Source organism: Toxotes jaculatrix, chromosome 11 (genome assembly GCF_017976425.1).
Source record: "Toxotes jaculatrix isolate fToxJac2 chromosome 11, fToxJac2.pri, whole genome shotgun sequence".
In the NCBI taxonomy this organism is placed as follows: Eukaryota; Metazoa; Chordata; class Actinopteri; family Toxotidae; genus Toxotes; species Toxotes jaculatrix.
This window is the reverse complement of record NC_054404.1, coordinates 25,286,422-25,308,187: the sequence shown is the minus strand read 5'-3', so window position 1 is coordinate 25,308,187 and position 21,766 is coordinate 25,286,422. Positions and strand designations below refer to the sequence as shown.

Below are 21,766 nucleotides of genomic sequence, written 5' to 3'. Positions count from 1 at the left end.
GATCCTGACTGATGTTACAGAGTCCACCTCAGTGGATGTGCTGCTGACAAACCTCATCAGGGGGAAACTGCTTCCCTCTGTTCGCCTCTGGATAACCACACGACCTGCAGCAGCCAATCAGATCCCTCCTGAGTGTGTTGACATGGTGACAGAGGTCAGAGGGTTCACTGACCCACAGAAGGAGGAGTACTTCAGGAAGAGGTTCAGAGAGGAGGAGCAGGTCAGAAGGATCATCTCCCACATCAAGACTTCACGAAGCCTCCACATCATGTGCCACATCCCGGTCGTCTGCTGGATCACTGCTACAGTTCTGGAGCACATGTTGACCACAGAGCAGAGAGGAGGGCTGCCCAAGACCCTGACTGACCTGTACTCACACTTCCTGCTGGTTCAGACAAAGAGGAAGAAGCACAAGTATGATGAGGGACATGAGACGAGTCCACAGGAGCTGATGGAGGCTGACAGGGAAGTTCTTCTGAAGCTGGGGAGGCTGGCGTTTGAACATCTGGAGAAAGGAAACATCATGTTCTATCAAGAAGACCTGGAGCAGTGTGGTCTTGATGTCACAGAGGCCTTGGTTTACTCAGGAGTTTGTACAGAGATCTTTAAAAGAGAGAGTGTGATCTTCCAGAAAACAGTCTACTGCTTTGTTCATCTGAGCATTCAGGAGTTTCTGGCTGCAGTCTACATGTTCCACTGTTACACAGAGAGGAAGACAACAGAGCTGAGGACTTTCCTGGGACAAGACTACAAACACTGGAACTCAAAGCCAGAGTCTATTATCAGGAATACTTTTAAGCATTTTGGAAACAACAATAGCAGCTACCCCTCACTCGATGTCCTCCTGAGTGATGCCATGGAGAAATCCCTTCAAAGTAAAAATGGCCACCTGGACCTGTTTGTTCGCTTCCTTCATGGCCTGTCTCTGGAGTCCAACCAGAGACTCGTAGGAGACCTTCTGGGTCAGAAAGAGAACAGACCAGAAACCATCCAGACAGCCATCAACAACCTGAAGGAGATGAACAGAGATGATATCTCTCCTGACAGAAGCATCAACATCTTCCTCTGTCTGATGGAGATGAACGACCGCTCAGTACATCAGGAGATCCAAGAGTTCCTGAAGTCAGAGAACAGATCAGAGAAGAGACTCTCTGAGATCCACTGTTCAGCTCTGTCCTACGTTCTGCAGATGTCAGAGGAGGTTCTGGATGAGTTGGACCTGAACAAGTACAACACATCAGAGGAGGGACGACGGAGACTGATCCCAGCTGTGTGGAACTGCAGAAAGGCTGTGTAAGTCCAGACATGATCTTTAACATTATCAGTCAGTGCAGATTAGTAGTTTAGTTTTCCAAATATACACAGTATGAAATTATTCTCATTATTCTCATAATATTTTTATAATCTTTAGGTCAGATGTGTGTTTTTCTGGAGATGTTTTAAATGTGTTTGTCAAACAGATTTTTCATTATTCATTATTGCTGTTAGGTTTTTCTGTTTATTTATTAGTAACTGTTACATTCTACATTCATTTGTTAATTTATTCATGTTATTTGGAGTCTTTTTGTTTTCATGTAAACCTGATAAATCAAATTTACATTTCAGGTGATTCAACTCATTTGAAACACAATTATGAATATTATCTTCCATTTCTGCCAATAGATCCCCCTAAATCATCCACACTGCTCCTTTAAAGTCTTTCCATATTTTGTGTTAAATAAGTCAGAACCAGGTGTTTTCTCTCCTGGTGTAGAGGAGAGTAGAATCAGGAAACACACCTTCAGCCAAGAACAGAGGTCTGAATATATCAGAGCAGAATGGGAGGATTCAGTATTCTTCTACACATTTGTCTGAGTCAGACTGATGAAGCTTCATTCAGCTAAAGCTGAACTCATGAAGTCATTTCTTACAGTGTAGTTGTGTTAGGAGGAGACCACTTCAGAGTCAGTGTGGACCACAGGAAGGACGACTGCCACCAAAGACTCTTTAAATCCACGTATGACATCTGACTGTTGGTTGAAGTCAAGAAATGTGAATTTGTCCTTTAATGTTGTTTAATGACACAAAGTTCAGGAAGAAGAAGGTCATGTAAAACCTTCAATGATGAAGAGGATTTGAGTCCAACATGTCTGATTTGATCTTTATCTTCTAATTCCAGACTTGACTGAGCTCAGCAGCATGTTATGAATCTGTGTTGACATGAATAGTTGTATGAATGTTGTGGTGTTGTGGATGATGTGTGTAGAAGGCTGACATTATGATGATCCACAATAAGAGAAGGACAAAGTCCCTCTACTCATGTTAGTGAAAGCTCATTGATTAGGACATATCTGATTGGATTAGAAATGATTTTTATCCACATGATTTATTCTTTATTCAGATTGAGTTCCTGCAGTTTGTCAGAGATCAGCTGTGCTTCTCTGGCCTCAGCTCTGAAGTCCAACCCCTCCCATCTGAGACACCTGGACCTGAGTGTCAACAACAAGCTGCAGGATTCAGGAGTGAAGCTGCTGTGTGGTTTTCTGGAGAGTCCACACTGTAGACTGGAGACTCTGAGGTCAGTCCACTGTCTGTTACTGTTGTAGATCTTATATCTTTAATCCACAACTGAACCTGGTTTATCTTCATCCAGAAATTTAATCCATTCATCTTGAATGAATGAATGAGATTTGAAATAGTTGTTCTGTATTGTGACTTTTTCTTAGCTCATTATTTCACTTCATTTCAGTCACTTGTCATGAATAATGTCTGTTGACTTCAATGAAACCTTCAGAACTCACAGGAGGTAGAGGCTCGGCTCTGCACCATAGAAAACCACTACAGCCCGTGGTTCATCACCAACCGCTTCACATTTCAAAGAGATTTTCCCCAATCAGCGACACACCCACTGAGGAAAAAACTGGCTACTGGGAGCTCCATTTTGCGAACTGTGAAGTTAGAGAGTTATGATTCTTACTATTCCTACCATTCCAACAATTCCCTTTATCCTATAGAGACTGTGTCTGCTCCCCGTCAACAAAAACTCTATAAACCAAAAAAAGCAAGAGGTGCAATTCATAAAAACCTCAAAAAAATTAATACTATCTAAGTATCTGAACCTAAAAACACCACAATCAGATGTGGGCAATTAAACATTAGATCTCTCTTGTCTAAATCTCTGTTAGTAAATGATTTGATAATGGATCAGCAGATTGATTTATTCTGTCTGACTGAGACCTGGCTGCAGGAGGAAGAGTATGTCAGTCTAAATGAGTCAACCCCTGCTAGTCATATTAATTATCACATTCCTCGAGGCACAGGCCGAGGAGGAGGAGTGACAGCAATCTACCACTCAAGTTTACTATTTAATCCTAGACCTAAGCTGAAATATAGCACATTTGAAAGCCTTATCCTCAGCCTCCCACATCCAAACTGGAAGACAGAAAAACCAGTACTATTTGCTGTGGTGTATCGTCCACCTGCTGCTTACTCTGAGTTTTTGTCTGAATTCACTGAACTTTTATCTGATTTTATATTATAGTGGGTGACTTTAATATTCATGTAGATACCCACAATGACAGCCTTAAGACTGCGTTCAATTCAGTATTAGAGTCAATTGGCTTCTTTCAAAATGTTAACAAACCAACTCACTGTTTTAATCACACCCTTGATCTTGTACTGACTTATGGCATAGAAGCTGAATATTTTACTGTATTCCCTCAGAACCCTCTTTTATCCCATAATTCTTTAATAGCATTTGAATTTACAATAATGAACTGCACAGCATCTGGGAAAAAATGAACTACTGTAGATATTTGTCTAATAATGCTGATATCAAATATAAGGAAGTTATTCCAAATCGATCTGACAGGTAAGACCTAAACCAGCTGCGGCTCCTTTGATGCCAATTAAATGTTCCAGTCTCTGTAGTAGGATGTGATGGTCAATGGTATCAAATTCAGCTCTAAGATCAAACAAGACAAGTACAGAGACGAGTCCTTTCTCTGATGTACTTAGTAGGTCGTTTGTAACTTTCACTAATGCTGTCTCTGTGCTAGGGGTGTGCCCGATTCATCGATTCATAGATTAATCGTGACGCAACACTTGACGATTCAGAATCGATTCATAAATGTTCAAAAATCGATTATTTTAATAACGGAAGGAAAGTGCAGCGGTCGGGAAAAAAAATAAAAGTAGCGCGTGCCCCCCGGACATATTATCGGGGCCTATGATTTCCGCAATCACTGAATTGCGGAATTATGGAATCTATTTTTAACGTGGAATTTGACATATTTTGAGTGCAATGCTGTTTCCGTGTGGAAGAGGAACGTGTGTCTGGGGAAAACTGCACGGAGGGAAGCAAATCTGGGTGGCACAACAAGCCCCCTCCACAGACTAAGCCCCTCCCCCTTCAAAACAATGTAAGCATGGCGAAGCGGCTGCGTACGGCTCTGTGTTCATCGGCGAAAAAACTGCGAAACTTGACGCGAACTGCTCGGCTCTGCACTGAGGGGTTAGCGTCGAGTGTTGCATATTCTGTCAACACTCTGTTGACTGGAAACGTAAGAATACGCACAGTGACCACATAGTGTCCAAAATCCATATGAGAAACAATCTGGCTGACATGCACATACAGGAAGATTTAAAAGGATTATTTTCTGCACATGGAAATCAAGATATCAGATTATAATAGAAGTGGAAATATTGTCAATTTCCTTTCCCTATTTTTTTCTTCTTTTTTAACATATTTTTTTCATGTACATGTTCATAATAAAATAATCAAATCAGAATCATGTCAGTTCAGCCACACAATATATATATTTTAGTATTATTATTATTGTTTTTAATCTACATCAATAAATGAAACAGGCATTACATGTGCAAGCTAATGCTTTTTTCTTCTTTTATCAGAGGAGTTAGAAAAGAAAAGAGATAAACTTGTTTTACTTCAATGAATGGATATTTAAAAATATACATTATTTTACAAGTAACTGAGAAAAGAAACATTCTATGTGGGAAAAAAAATTAATCAAGATGCATCGATAATCGGGGAATAATCGAATTGTAGCACTGTGAATCGTAATCGAATCGAATCGTGAGGTGGCTTAGATGGCACACCCATACTCTGTGCTATGATTCACTCTGAATCCTGACTGAAAATCCTCAAATAAATTATTGTTCTGTAGAAAGTCACACAGCTGATTGGCAACTGCTTTCTCAAGGATCTTAGAGAGAAAGGGAAGGTTAGATATAGAGTTTACAGTTTACAGGACTGTGGTACATAGCCTGTTAGGAAGGAGGAATTTATTCCAGTAGAGAGGTGCTGATTAGGGGTAAATTTCCTTGAGGAGCCTGGTGAGGATCAGGTCTAAAAGACAGGTTGATGGTTTAGATGAAGAAATCATAGAAGTTAGTTGGTGAAGATCAGTGGAAGAGAAACTTTCTAAATACATATCAGGTTTTACTGTTTCTGAGGTTCCTGTGCTTAAAGAAAAATCTGTGCTTTTTGGGGTTAGGGAGGTGATCAATTTCGTCTCTGATAGTCAGAATGTTATTATTAAAGAAACCCATGAAGTCGTTACTGCTGAGAGCTATAGGAATACATGGATCAATAGTTCTATGATTCTCTGTCAGCCTGGCTACAGAGCTGAAGAGAAACCTGGGGTTGTTTTTATTGTCTTCTATTAATGAGGAGTAGTAGGCTGCTGTAGCATTACAGAGGGACTTCCTGTATGCTTCAAGATTATCTTGCCAGGCCAAGCAGGATTCTTCCAGTTTGGTGACAAATCCTTTCATGTTTTCATGTTGTTTGCTTTAATTTGTGAGCTTGTGAGCTAAACCACAGAGCAATCCTCTTTTGTTTCTCTGTCGTCTTTCATAGAGGAGCGATAGAGTCAAGTGTCATTGTCGACATGATGGTCAGTTTGAGAGGGACTGAAGTCAGCACAGGAGTCCTCTGTTATATTGAGTCATGACACTGAGTTAAGTACTGATGGAATCACTTCTTTAAATTTAGCTACAGTACCATCAGATAGACTAGTAATAGTCTAGTAAAGACATTTTTGTCTAATGGTGTGTAGTCCAACAATACAGATTCAAATGCAACTAAACAGTGATCTGATAGAAGAGGATTCTGTGGGGAGATTGTTACATGTTCAACCTCAATGTCATATGACAGAACAAGGTCGAGGGTGTGGTTAAAACAATAAGTTCATTTATTTACACTTTGAGAGAAGCCAACTGAGTCTAACAATGAGATAAACAGAGCTAAGGCTATCATTGTTAACACCCACATGAATATTGAAATCACTTACAATAATGACTTCATCTGTACTGAGAACTAGATTTGACAAAAACTCAGAGAATTCAGACAGAAACTCAGAGTTCGGCCCAGGAGGGAGGTACACTATAACAAACTGAACTGGCTGTAATGTTTTCCAGGTTGGATGAGAAAACCTAAGAACAAGGCTGTCAAATGAGTTATAATGGATCAATTGTAACTATGGCAAGTGCACTCAAAGATGATGGAGACAGCCTGAGTGTAAGAATTAGTGCTAGTGCTGCCTCTCATTCACCCATTCACACACACTGATGGCAGCCAGCTACCATACAAGCTGCTGGTCTGGCCATCAGGGCTGGTTTGAGGTTGAGCCTGAGGACACTTGATGTTGACAGGAGGAGAGCTGTGATTAATGGACAAACCTCTCTACCTGCTGAGACACAGCTGCCCTGTACATACAGCTAATAAACAATTAGAGGATTCTCATGTTTGGCCCAGTTTTCAAATGCAGGTCTGTTAGTTTGCTGTGAGCTGCAGAGCAAACTGAGAGTTTTGTTCCTTTGATTGTCCTTTCAACACAAATGTTATTTGACTTTTTTTTCATTGTTTCCTCTTCAGACTGAGCAGCTGTAACCTCTCAGAGAGAAGCTGTGAAGCTCTGTCCTCAGTTCTCAGCTCCCAGTCCTCCAGTCTGAAACACCTGGACCTGAGTAACAATGACCTGCAGGATTCAGGGGTGAAGCTTCTGTCTGCTGGACTGAAGAGTCCACACTGTACCCTGGAGACTCTCAGGTCAGGATCCATCAACCTGTTTAGCTGATGATTTGCTCATATCTGATTTACATCAGTGGATAAACAGCCAACTTGTGTAGAATTGTTCAATGTAAATTTACTAAAGTAGCAGACCTTTCCAGAGTCAGACAATTATTCATCATTTTCTCTTGTTTTTGCTTCAGTTCTTGACTTTTTTAATCCTACAGATGATGTTTAAGAATTTGCCTTAAATACATTGAACCTGGACCAAAATAGACCAGAACCAAAAACAAAAATATGAACAAAAAAGAACAACTAAACAGAGCAGCAGGTGCTGACAGAGGGTTCCTGTGTGATGTTGTGTGTGTCTGCAGGCTGTCAGGATGTCTGATCACAGAGGAAGGCTGTGCTTCTCTGGCCTCAGCTCTGAGCTCCAACCCCTCCCATCTGAGAGAGCTGGACCTGAGCTACAATCATCCAGGAGACTCAGGAGTGAAGCTGCTGTCTGCTGGACTGAAGGATCCACAGTGGAGACTGGACACCCTCAGGTATGGAGAGGCCTGCTGCAGCCACAGACAGTGTGTGATAGAGGAGGAAGAGCTGGAAACATTTAGTGTGTCACAGCTGATGACAGATCTCTACACAAGTGCTTTGAATTCAACAACAACACAAAGAGGGGTTTTTTCTCTAATTCTGACTTCAGTATCTCATCATGACTCACTGTGTCATATTTAAGAGAAAATATGTGACAGTCATTAAATCAGGTGTGGTCAGCTGTTTTCTGTGACCTGAGCAGGACTTTCTCTGACTGGATTTCATGCTGCATCAGCACAAAGCCAGGAAACATTTGAGCTGCAGCTGGTTGAACTGCTCCTGAACCAACAGAGCCACTTTGAACACTCAGAGTGTTTTCACCACAACAACCCCAAAGACTTTAGATACCTGTTCAGTGCTGACACACTAATAATAACATCCCAACAATAATAAGACCATCTACACTGCACAGAGACATTCATCTGCCAGTGTCTCAGACCAAGGAGGAAATGAAATCAGATCTCTGATCATGTCTCTGTCTTCTAAAATATCCATGATCAATAATCAGCTGAACCTCTCTGAGATCCTGATCTTGTCATTCTGAGATCTTTTGTTGTGTCTGACACCAAAAGTGATATCAAATGGAGAAGACAAATGATGAAATCTTTCCTCCATGTCACCTCCCTGCTCCGTATAATTCCAAGATAAGGACTCCAGGTCCTTTGTCTCTTTGCTGAATGAACAGAATAATCAAACCATCTGTGTATGAGAACCATGTAATGTCCATGTGTGCATGCTGAAAGAGAACGTGCTGGTCTGACCCCCCTCCTCCTTTCAGGGTGGAGGCTGGTGGAGTCCAATGGTTGAGACCAGGTCTGAGGAAGTGTAAGTGTGGTTTTCATTTGATTCCTGAAAACAGAGCAGCTCACATTCAACCATCTTCAAAGTGTCAGTCAATGATCAGGTGATAGATCAATAACTGCAGCTGTGTTGTGTCTTCTTCTCTCCATCAGATTTCTGTGAACTCACCATCGACACAAACACAGTAAACAGAAAGATCAAACTGTCTGACAACAACAGGAAAGTGACACGTGTGGAGGAGGATCAGTCACATCCTGATCATCCAGACAGATTTGACCAGTGTCCTCAGCTGCTGTGTAGTAATGGTCTGACGGGTCGCTGTTACTGGGAGGTCGAGTGGAGAGGAAGGGTTTATATATCAGTGAGTTACAGAGGAGTCAGAAGGAAAGGAGACAGAGAAAACTGTTGGTTTGGAGAGAACGCTCAGTCCTGGAGTCTGAGCTGCTCTGATGGTGGTTACTCTGTTTGTCACAATAACACAATAACACCAGTCTCCTCCTCCTCCTCCTTCTCTTCATCATCTTCCTCTGTCTCTGACAGAGTAACAGTGTATGTGGACTGTCCTGCTGGCTCTCTGTCCTTCTACAGAGTCTCCTCTGACTCACTGATCCACCTCTACACCTTCAACACCACATTCACTGAGCCTCTGTGTCCTGGGTTTGGGTTCTGGTGGTTTGCTTCCTCAGTGTCTCTGTAGAGTGTAGCAGAGAGAGTTGTCATTGTGAACAGTGTTTTGTGTTTTGTGAACATCAGTGTTTTGTCTTTCTCTGAATCTTGGGACAACTGAGCTGATTCAGCTCAAACTAAAATGCTGCCACAGTTTATCTGAAAGATCTGAGAAAAAACAAAGATAGAAACTTGTCAAACTGTCTTCAGAGGTTCAGAGTTAGAAAGCTCCTGACTATTCTGAAGAGCCTCGATTCTATGAATTTTAAAAATCAACTTAAAAAAAGACGAGAAAAAAGAAAAGACGAGAGTGAAAACCAGCAGCTGATATTTGACTAAAACAAGAAGCTGTTTATATGAAAAATGGTTAAAGAGTTTTTCAGCTTCATTTGTCATTTTTACAGTGTATACCTGGTGTTCACCCTGTTTTTCATGTTTTACAGTGAATCCTCTGGCTGCTGATAATACTTGTGTACTTTTACTGCCGATGTTGTCATTGTCATTTTCATTTTCATACTGCATCACATATTTCTGACAGTCCTTTCCCTTGTGATGTTTTCCACGTTGTCACCCTGGTTGTTGTGTTTTTAACAGTGCAGTCTAACTTCCACTTTACATCTGCTGCTTTTTATTTTTTAAAAGTTCATTACACTGTTGTAATATTTTACAGTGCATCCCCTGGTTGTAAGTTAGTCCAGAGCTCATCTATGACCATCATTATTTATTGGATATATCCTGTGTCACCTTTATTGCCATTTTACACAGTGCACAGCCTCCATTAAATTCTTTTGCAGCGTATTTCCTGATAATCAATGTTAGAATTTTTTACAGTGCATCTTCTATTTCTCGTTTTAGAGTGATCCTTTTAGTTGTCACATTTTTTACAGTGTATCTGCTTTTACTGAAAACATGGATGGAATTATACATGGAACATTATTCAAACTATGACCAGTCCTCATCTTCCTGCTGATGTCATCAATACTGATTGGTACATATTGATCCTAATAATCAGTGTGAGTCCTGTTGGACACTTGTCAGTGTGACCACTGGAGGGCAGTAAACTCTCTGATTATTTGTCCATCAGTCAGATTTATAGCAGTGTAATAATATGTGTGTTCACATACAGAGAGTCATTATCAGACTGATTAACATTAGAGCTAAAATAAGTCAGTAAATGTGGAATAATGTCAGTGTGAACATCAGTATCATTGTCAGTGCTGTGTGCAGAGTTGTAGTTACTGACAGTGACCACTGGAGGGCAGAAGACTCCTGTTCAGTCAACACTAAAGACTGAGAAGCAACAATAAGTAAACAAATCAGATCAGACCATCAGTCAATTAACATGTTTACATGTGTTGATGGAAAAATGTGGAGGGTTGAAGAACTGCATGAGGAGAAGGACCCTCAGGGGAACTGATGTGACTCTGGAGGATTCTCACTCTGTTTCATTTGTGTTCAGGTGAATGGGATGAATAATGTAAAGAGATCAGTGGGGTGTGTTGCATTGTAGACTCTGAGCTGGATCACAGAGGAGCATCTGAATTTCATCTGTGAATCCAAACATTGTGGTTAAAGAGGTTATAAAGTCACTTTGAGAGAGCCTGTCACCAAGTGGGGGCATTGGAGCATTGTGTGCCCCCATTATACCCCTACACCTCCCAAAATGACTTTTCAAGTAAAAGAAGAAAATGAGATCCATTAACAGTCTGTGTGTTCACTGCAGAATGTGAAAAACCTTCAGGAGCACTGAGGAAAGTTTTCACTGTTTGCTGATGCACGTCAGACACAGCTGCTCCTCAGCCTGAGCAGAGGCCAAAAGTAGAGGTGGTGAGGCTGCAGGTTTTCTTTTTACTTTAAAGAAAAGAAGGCTGGAGTCACAAATAGCATTTCAGCAGTGCATTTATTTACAGGTAGTGATGAGCAAATGATACCGAGGCTTTGTGTTACTGGAGCCAGACCCAGGGGAACCTGGACCGGTACCAAAGATTACACAGGCTAGGCAACGCTGTGCAACCTGTGGATCAAAGGAGGAGGACAAAAGTTAGTGTGTTCCGCTGGCGCTCATTTATTTTCAACTGCCCCCGGCATATTTGTGATCTAGCTTTAAAATAAATAAAACAAATTCATATGTATAGATGTATACATTTCTTACATGAAATGCAAGTAAATGTGTATATAAATGTGTATATATATATATATATATATATATATATATATGTGTGTATGTATGTATGTGTGTGTGTGTGTATATATACATACATATACATATACATATATATATATATATATATATATATATATATATATATATATATATATATACTGTATATATATATATATATAGTTCTTTCAAATATCATATTTGAAAGAACAAATTCTGACAAGAGCAGAGGATCCCCTGAAGTACTGGGTGGCACGAAAGACATCTGTTCCCTGTGGAAGGATATTTTCCAAAGCTGGGGAGCTGGTCAGCCAGAAGAGAATATAGAATAGAATAGAATGCCTTTTATTGTCATTATATATCTTTCACATGTACAACGAGACGAAAAGCGACTCCTTCAGTGCAAACGTGTAAAATATACAACATAGAATAAAATAAGATTAAATAAGTTTAGTGCAAGTTCGAAAATATATAAAAAGAAAACTATACAAAAATATGACTTATAAAGAAGGAAAAATACAAGGGGGGGTTTGTGCACAGTTCAGGGAAGTATGGGTTATTGCACATTAATAAATATTGCACAGTATACAGATATACAGATATTGCACAGTGAGTGGAAAGAAGGAAGTCCGGGGGGTCAGGGGAATAGACTGTGGGGTTCAGTGCATGTGTGAGTTCAGTGTGGTTATGGCTTTCGGGAAAAAACTGTCTCTGAGTCTGTTAGTCTTTGTTCTGATGTGTCTGTAGCACCTTCCTGAGGGCAACAGGTCAAACAAAGCAAAGCCAGGGTGGGAGCTGTCCTTGGTGATGCTCTTTGCTCTGCTGAGGCAGAGGGAGCTGTAAATGTCCATCAGGGAGGGGAGGGGACAGCCGATGATCTTCTGTGCCGCCTTTACCACCCTCTGAAGCCTCTCCCTGTCTGCCATGGTGCAGCTGCCGTACCATACTGTGATGCAGGCTCTCAATGGACGAGCGGTAGAAGGTCAGCAGCAGGATGGAGTCCAGGTTGTGCTTCCTGAGGACCCTCAGGAAGTGTAGCCGCTGCTGAGCCTTCTTAATGACCGCTGTGATGTTCTCTGTCCAGGAGATATCAGCAGAGATGAGGATTCCAAGAAACCGGAAAGTGTGGACTCTCTCCACGCACTCGCCGTTGATGTAGAGGGGGGCTAAGTCGGTGCTGTGCCTCCTGAAGTCGACAATGATCTCCTTGGTTTTCTTGGTGTTCAGAGCCAGGTTGTTCTCTGAACACCAGGATGCCAACTTCAGGACCTCCTCTCTGTAGGCTGCTTCATCTCCCTTTGAGATGAGTCCGACCACTGTAGTGTCGTCAGCAAACTTAACAATGAGGTTGCTGTTGTGGGCCGGACTGCAGTCGTGGGTGTAGAGGCAGTACAGGAGGGGGCTCAGCACACAGCCCTGTGGAGAGCCGGTGCTCAGCGTGCGAATGGAGGAGAGGTGGGGGCGGAGTCTCACAGTCTGGGGTCGGTTGGTTAGAAAGTCTTTTATCCAGGCACATGTGAGAGGGGGGAGGCCGAGAGTGTCCAGTTTGGTGATGAGAATATTGGAAATGATTGTGTTGAAGGCGGAACTGTAATCCACAAACAGCATCCGAACGTAGCTCTGCTGCTGCTCCAGATGGCTCAGCACAGAGTGGAGAGCTACGGCGATAGCATCTTCTGTGAATCTGTTACTGCGATATGCAAACTGGTAGGGGTCGATGTCTGGGGGGAGATAGTTCTTGATGTGTTGGAGAACAGAGGAGGATCAGAGAAAATGTGGGCCAATAGGAGCTGTTTTAGGGTACTGAGTAAAGTTGATCATTTTGAATGTGATTTCCAGAAATGTCATCTCTATATTGTTTCCAAACTTCTTTGCACTCACCCCACCAGGGATGGCAGCTGAGATGTTCAGATAAACAGAAGTGAACCATGAAGCACGTGCTGGGTTAAACATCATCACTGGCTGACAGATGAAGTCCAGGGTAAGAAAGCTGAGAGCAGAAGAGGAACACATTCACAAAGTGTGATATTAAAGAGAGTCAACAATGAAATCTGCTCTTCACCTGAGCTTCTTTCCACTAACTGCCTCTAGAAGGTGCCAAAGCTCCTGAAGTGCTGATTTGGAAATGTTTCATATTATCTCAGGAATAATATGATGGAAACTTGAAATGATTGTGATGATTGTTTACTGTATAAGTCCATGTAAGAGCTCTTTATTTGTTATTATTTACTAGAGGAAGTCAGGCTGCTTCCTGAACGGAGACAACTATTCACAAATGTACTCAGTGGTTTCACTGTGTTAGGTAATAACTAAGATTTCATGTTACTCTTGTTTTGGTCTCTTGAGTTTTGGTTTTGCTTTTCCCATTTTATTTTGAAGCCCTAGCCCTTCTGTATCTGTCCTCTGTCTACTTCTTGTCTTTTTCCTGTTTCCCTCCTTTGCTGATTGTCTGTCCCGCCCTAATGTGTGTCACCTGTTGTCAATTAGCCCTAGTGTATTTAAGTCTCATTCTTCCCTTGTCTCTGAGACTGTGTTCACCAGTGTTTTGTCCAAGTCTGTTCCTGCTGTGTTCTTGCTGTGGTTGTACCTGCTTTTCTCATCCTGGACTCTGTGTTCACCTGCTGTCCTGTCCTTACTGTTACCTGTTTCCCTTTCTTTGTCACCTCTGGGATTTGTCCTCTGTTCCCTTTGGATTCACTTTCATTTGTTCACCCCAAGTAAGGACTTCAAAATTTTTAGTTTTGGACTGGAGCTTCTCAAGTTTTTCTCCTTCTTGGACGATTTAGTTGTTTAAGTTTTGTTTCCTGGCCTTGGACTTTGATCCAGTGATTGTGAGTTTAATAAAGAGGACTTTAACTGACTCGTCCGTCTGTCTTGGGGTTTCTACACCTGTCCCCTCCCCCTTAGTGTTCTTGGCCACAGCAGTGACTGTAACAGGTCCCTGCTGACCTCTCATTTCATATTTTTACAATGTTTAAATATATGACACCATGTGGACACAATATCATCTGAAAGGATTTTAAACCTCAGGATGAGGCCACTTGAAAGTTTACTGATCCCTGGAACAACATCTGATGGTGTAGCTGATTTTCTCACCTGGTCATCTGCATCTCCAGAGCACATGTCCATCTGACCACTGCTCTCAGGATCTCTCTCCCTCTTCCTGTCTCTCAGTTCTATCTGCATTGTGACCAGACCCTTTGAAACCCTAGCCCTTGTGTATCTGTCCTCTTTCTACTTCTTGTCTTTCCTTTTTCCCTCTGTGATGAAGACCACGTCACTGCTCACTGGTAGCACATGGTAGGACAAACACTCAGCCCTGTACCCATTCATGGTTCATAACAAATAATTCCCCACTGTTTTCCTGGTGAGTGCACGCACCACAATGGACAAATGTTCATACACCATATACCCAACCCTCAAAGTAAAACATAAGAAACACACTACACACCACACTGCAAAAAAACCAACTTGTATTTTTTGGCCTAAAACAGTAATTTATGTTGGTGAAACTTGAAAATATAAATTATTGACATTTAAGACAATAATCTAAGTACAACAAAGCAAGACAGTTGTATGCTCTAAAATAATTTGGTCAGTTGTTAATACTTAAATCCTTACGTTGTGGTTCAATACAAGTGACAACAGTTCTGCCAACTCATTTTTCTTTGTTGTGAAATGCGGGAAAGCCAACTTTCCGAGTTGGCATTTTTCACTTCAAGTCTAACGGCTGTGTGCTGCTGCAAGGAGCTGGAGTGCTGCTGCCTCGGGCTGAAGTCTGCATAGGTAAGTTTTAAACAACCTTTAATTTAATTTATTTTAACGTCAGATCATACAGGAATTTTATTTTGAGTTGTGTTGTAATGGAGAAAGTGACCTACACATTTTCAACATTTAAACACAAGGCTTTTCAGGCCTTAGCAGTTAGCGGCTAACTGATGCTAGCAGGGCTGCAGCAGTTAAGCCAGTAACATTAGCTTGTCTGGGCAAATCCTATTCAAATATGATGGCATGTTGTCTTTTGACTGGTTGATATTGTGTTAATTCATGCTCAACTCAAAATTGTGGTTGTAACGTTAGCCGACATTTTATTTCATCTTTCATAAACGTTGAAGGTGCTATTACAGAGTTTGCTGTGTTACTGGCGTCTTCCACACGGGGGTAGCGTAGCATTTGATGATACACTTTTAGTGACGGCCTCGATGCCGCTGTAGAAGAAGAAACAAACCGAAGACGACGTACAGAGTCCCGTGTGAAATAATGTGAAAACTCTGTGAGGTAAAGTCACCTGCATATCACAAGTCTACGACAGCCATGCACAGTCGTGTGAGAGCAAAGAACCATCATTCACAGCGTCAGACATAGGCAGGCATGTTAAAAAATGTTCACGTCAGCAATGCTTTCTCTCAGTTATGTTTACGGGGGTGTGACGGTCAGACCATCGACGGTGGGTGTGGGTGGGGGGCGCACTCGCAGCAATTCAAACACTGTACAATTTTTTACCGGCCAAACACACCTGTCCATTCACCCGCGTTTGTTTGTATGTATGTACGCAAGTGCGTATGTGGGGTGCGCTCGCAGAGAGACGGCAGAAGGGTGGGGGGCCCTGTGATTATGGAATAGTACTTTTGCCTGAAATGCACATCCCTACTTATTAATGTTTAACGTTACGTCAGACTGAGTTCAATAAATCACCATGCTACTGTGATTTAAGTATTAAAATAAGATGTAGGTTAATTCATATCAGATTTAATATCATCATAATAGTGTAGTGGCAGGAAAGACCAATTCACCTGTAGCGTATCAATTATTGTGTTGGTCATTCTATACCTAGACCCATATGTTACTGTGTATCTGTGGATTCAAATTTAAGTTAAACTTTAATTTAAGTTAAATTTTAAATTTTGAATTTCCATTCCTCATCCTGGTTATACTGAATCATGGTGTTTGAAAATGTTGAAATGCATATATTTGGCTCAATTTTAAACTGACTGCTGACTTATGTGACTGTCCTGGTTAGTTGAGTAGTTTCCCTAATTACTAAGTTAATTGAAATTCATCTTCACAACAACAAAATGTATTAAAAATAAAAAATGGGACAGAATATTATATTGTTAGTCTTGTCAACTATAGTCTCTAGTCTACTGCTTACATGATTGTCATTAAATTGATAAAATGTTTAAAATTCTTACTGACTGCTTTACTAATCCCCAGCAAATTGCCATCTTTGTTTTTCAGATTGAAATTAATGCAGTGCAAGTTGTACAAGTTCACCCATGCCGTTGAAGCTGTTCTGCTGAAACACTATCAACTGCATCACAGAGGTTCAACCTGGCCTTGCATCCACAGGGACTGCTGTTGCACTTTTAGAACCATTAGTGCTTTGAAATCACATCTTTCAAGATTGCACAGGACTGTCCAAAGGCAAGAGAACTTAACATTTCAGTGCTGGTTGTGTGAATACAAGGACATTTGCAGTAAAAAGAAAGTATTAATTCATTTGTATCATCACCTTAGATGCAGAGAGATAGTATGTTGCCCATTTGTAGGGTGCAGCTTTAAAACCAACCGCCTTAATAGTTTTACTGGACATACATCACGGAATCATAAAAACCATAATCTTAGAGATTTTTTGACACCAGTCAGGGTTGTTAGCGATTTTCAGTCTAATGGCACAGACCAGCCATGTAATGTTGATCCTGAAGCTGGCGTTTCATCGACAAGTAGTCCTAGATTAGATTCCACAGAAAAATGTGAACCTGATTGTGTACACAATGTAGACTCTGAAATACTTGAGCACAGATTGGCTTCCCTTTTTCTTCGCATGCAATGTCTGTTTCATGTGTCGAAACATGCAATACAGGCAATTATAGATGAATTTAATGATATTTTGTCCCTTTCCAAGTTTCATACAACTGAAATTCTCAAGGAGGTATTTGCGAAACATAATATTGAAGTTGAGGAAGAAGTTATAAAAGAAATAATTAACATTGTGTTTAAAAAAAAATCCAGTACTTGTTTCCACATCAGAAAAAGGTACATTATCAACAGATTATAGGAGAAACAGATATTTCAGGGAGCATTTCTCCATCATTGAACCAACTGAGTTACTGTATGACCAGACTTCAAGAAAAGCCTTTGTTTATGTTTCTGTGAATCAGACTATTGAGCTTTTATTGAATAGAGCAGAGTTTCTTGAAAAAATTGTTTTCATTGAAGAGTCTATTCCAGGGTTTTACAAGACTTTTCAAGATGGTTCTTACTTTAAGCAAAATTTTGGAGAACAGGAGCTGCATATTGCATTAGGTCTATACATAGACGATTTTGAGTTGTGTAACCCTTTAGGCACATCAAAGAAAATTCAAAAGTCGTGTTTACTGGGTTATTCTTAATTTACCCTCAAAGTTTCGTTCCACTTTACACTCAATTCATCTAGCTCTTCTTGGAAAGACTTCTGATGTTAAGCAGTTTGGTTTTGAAAAGTTTTTCAGTCCTTTAATTAAGGATTTAAAGTCACTGGAACAAACAGGGGTCTTTGTGCAAACTCTTAACAACTATGTAAAAGGGTCAGTATTTTGTGTCTGTGCAGACAATTTAGGAGCTCATACACTTGCTGGCTTTCAGGAGAATTTCAATGTAAAGAATTTTTGTAGATTTTGTTTAACAAATCGAGGTGAAATAGAAACTATTGGAATTTCTGATTTTCAGCTACGCTCCAGAGAACAGCACAATACATGTCTGCTAAAACTTCGTCTAGAAAATATTCCACATGTAAACGGTGTTAAAAATGAATGTGTTTTAAGTAAGCATCTGTCATATTTTCACCCTGTCTCTGGCTTCCCCCCAGACATATTGCATGATTTTTTTGAAGGTGTCATACCTGTTGAACTGTCTTTATGCCTGAAAAAGTTTATTTCAAAAGGCTATATTACTTTGGACAGACTGAATAGCCTAATCAATTCATTTCCGTACAAATATTCTGACAGGGTGAATAAACCAAAGGCAATTTCTAAAGCAAATGTTGAAAAGGGCAGCATAGGTGGCAATGGCCATGAAAATTGGTCTTTATTACGATTCCTCCCGCTTCTCATCGGAAAGAGTGTGCCAGAACAAGAACCTGCATGGGAAATACTGATGGACCTCAAAGAAATAGTCGAAATTGTTGTCTCACCTGTTCTTTCAGAGGAAATATTGCACTACTTGGAGATCAAGTTGTCTGACCACAGAAGCCTGCTCACAGACACTTTTCCTGATTTTATCTTGCGCCCAAAGCACCACTTTGCTGACCATTATCCTCACCTTCTACGCTGTTTTGGTCCATTGGTGGAATTATGGACGATGAGGTTTGAATCCAAACACAGCTTCTTCAAGAAGACTATGCATGATGTTCAAAACTTTAAAAATGTACTCCTCACGCTGTCGTTAAAACACCAACAGATGATGGCATGCCAGTTTGATAGCCAGAGTCTTTTCAAGCCAATGTTACATGTGGAGAAAGTAACTGACATCAAAATATCTTCTTTGGATGCTGACCTGCGCGCAGTGATTAAGAGACAGTATCCACATCTTGAAACTGTGTCCCTTTCTAAAGACATTTACTTTCATGGGACCCGATATGTGGAGGGTATGATTCTGTCATCTGGACACTGCAGTGGTCTGCCAGAATTCTACAAAATCGTGACCATAGTAGTTAACCCTGAAAAAGTAGCCTTTGTTGGCAAAAAGATCACATCTTGGTACCTTGAACATTTAAGGTCTTTTGAGCTTGTGGAGAGCATCTACACAGACATTGAAATTTTTTATCCTCAGGCTTTCAACGACTATCATCCATTGGTTGCGTACACAGTGGGAGGGAAGGTGCTGGTGACTCCAAAAGTGTGCCTGCTCCATTGAAGTGACACAGAATGGTAAGTGAACCCTGATTAAATGTTGCTCTAACTCTCTCATTCTGACCCTTTCTCCCATTCAAGCAAGATGCAGTCTGTCATATTATTTTGATATTTTTTTCTGTTTTACTTACTCAGTTGATTTCCTGATTTGTTTCGCCTGTGTCTTGTTTCATTTACCAGTGTCCTGTTTGTATGATGTGTTTTTTTCTGGACCAGCTTGCTCTTCTTATGGACATTGCTTTTTGTGTTAAAATTTGATCTGCTTACTAGAATGACATAAACATTTATAATAATATATTGCTTTGCAGGTAGAACTAACACCGTCTAAGACCTTGCTACATTGTTTATAAATTTAACTTGTCTTGTTTTATACCCTTTGCAACTTAACTCTTCTGTGTTTTATCCTTGTTTCTTATGACACAGCCTGAAATGCTGCTGCTAGTAAAAATCTCCCCATGAATGTCCCGTAAAGTGGCGATTCCTGAGGTACCTGAATCAGTTGAAGAGTTGCAAAACATTCTTAAGGAAAAACTTGAACTTCAAGGTAGCTTCACACTACAATATGAGGACTCAGACTTTAATAATGCTCTGTGTAATTTGATTGACATCCATGATTTGCCACCTGAGCGTGCTATATTGCACATTCTTTGGGATGAGACATCTCCACTTGTTCAGCAAGAGTCAGACTCTCTTGGTTCAGAGTCTTCCCTGGACACAGCCAGTTTATCCAGCAGAGAGTCACTCCAGAGTCCCTCAGGTTTCATCAGGAACCATCTGCGAAGTGTATCAGAGTGGCCTTCACCTTTTTCCATCCCGTCCTTCTCCTACGATGTGGAGTTGAAGTTGCGCAAAGGCAATGAGGCATATGAACGAACCAAGAAAGGTATCGCCTTAACAAGAGACATGAAGATAGACATTTTGGACAAGATTGCTCAGGCAGTTTTTGAAGTGAAAGCCTATCCTGATCCAGACCAGATTGAGTCAGTTGCTTCTGTTCTCATCAGTAGACACCCCTGCCTTCGAGAACCAGGCAGTGAAACAGGGTATGACGGATGGAAAACAAGCATAAAATACAAACCTGGCAATTACAGGTCCAAGCTGCGGCAGGCAGGCTGTACTGAGGTTAGCATTAACCAGAAAAAGAGGGGCAGTGAAGATGATGGTACAAGTCCTTCTCTGAAGAGAGCAAAGAGAGGTGAGATTAACCATGTCCCTGACCATCCAGAAAACTATAATGATGACTCACTGGAGAATGAAAGACTGGTTCTGGTTGAGGAGTTCAAGAAGAAGAATAAGAATCTTGCACTCATCAGACAAAAGATGGAGCTGACTTTCTCCCTGAGGCGCAGGGAGATCGTGGAGCTGCAGCCCATGGTCTCAGAGGTTCTGGAACATTGGCCTGCTCTGTTTTGTGAGGCAGAGGTAAGCAGGTGAACTAAGAATATATTATGTTGTGTTTATGTTTAGTCTTTTTTGAAAGTGTGTTGATCACAGTGCCCATTTTAACACGAAGATAAAATTGAAATTGTTTTGACTTTGTGATGAGGATTCAAATTTCCTGTTCACATTTTTTCAACAGATAAGAGTTTTATCGGATCACAAACAAGAACCTAATGGACAACTTCAGAGAAGCCCTTCATCAGCACGCCTGGAGGCTCCTGAGACTCTATCGGGCAAGAAGGACAGCTTTTTCGTCTGAGATGGATCAGCTCCTTGACAGCCTGGATCAAGAGGTGAATTCTAGATGTAGTAATTTAATAATGCTGAACATTATGGATAGGGTTAGGGTCACCTTGTTGTGACAGATCCTCAGAATAAATGCATGAGTTTCTAAGGGTAGCACAAACAAGCAAACCAATGATGATCAAATGATCAATGATCAAAGACATAAAATTACTCGGATATAGTGACTTTTTCCTCGGGTAAAAAGGGTATAAAGGGTACAAAGGGTATCTTAATCTTTAAAAAAAGATCTTGCCATGTGGGGAGCCTTTTCATGATGTTGTCAGACACTGATAATGATATTTGCCAATCAGTGACACAAAAAGCACTTTCAGTGGACACACTTTGACAGTAAGCAATCATAGTTGAAAAATGCCAAATTACCCTTTAAAAAGGAGTAAACCTTTGACATGCAATTGACAGGATTTTTTTTGGATATGGAAGAGGACATCTGCCTGCATGCTTACTCTATTTCTTGTAATGTTTCATGCAACTCTTGTTTCAGACATCTGACATCACTGCACATCGACAAACTGCAGCTTTAAAGGGCCTTCCCTTGTATCTCCGTGACAGTCAGGAGAAGCTCTTCAGGAACTGTCTGAAGTTGAATTGAAAATTATGTTATTATACTGTATTTATGTATAGTCCTGTACTTAATGTTGACTTCAACCATTACCTCTCTGTCTTACTGGTTCCCTAACAATGTGTCTTATAGTTGTACTGTCCTGGCTGTGACTTGATGTAGCCTAATTAATGTAATTTGGTGTGTTTATGGGGGTTCAATTTTTGATTGTGGGGTATAGGGTGGAAATAGTTAATATGTCAAGCTCATAATTAATTCTATTTGGAAAAAAATGTTCATTTAATAATGTGGAGATATTTTAGAGTTGGAGCTTATTCTGATTCACAGTGTTTTAATGA

The 21,766-nt window shown here is 40.7% G+C and overlaps 1 protein-coding gene across 1 annotated transcript; it reads left to right on the top strand.

Annotated features, from left to right (window-relative positions):
- Positions 1–232: 232 nt before the first annotated feature.
- On the top strand, positions 233–21,432 carry LOC121189286 (NLR family CARD domain-containing protein 3-like; the record flags this gene model as incomplete). The annotated part of the gene is made up of 8 exons (XM_041049240.1): positions 233–1,293; positions 2,381–2,552; positions 6,894–7,051; positions 7,387–7,560; positions 8,385–8,431; positions 8,560–9,122; positions 9,931–9,941; positions 21,423–21,432. Coding segments are annotated over 6 exons (2,157 nt in total), but the record flags the coding sequence as incomplete, so codon positions are not given.
- Positions 21,433–21,766: the final 334 nt, after the last annotated feature.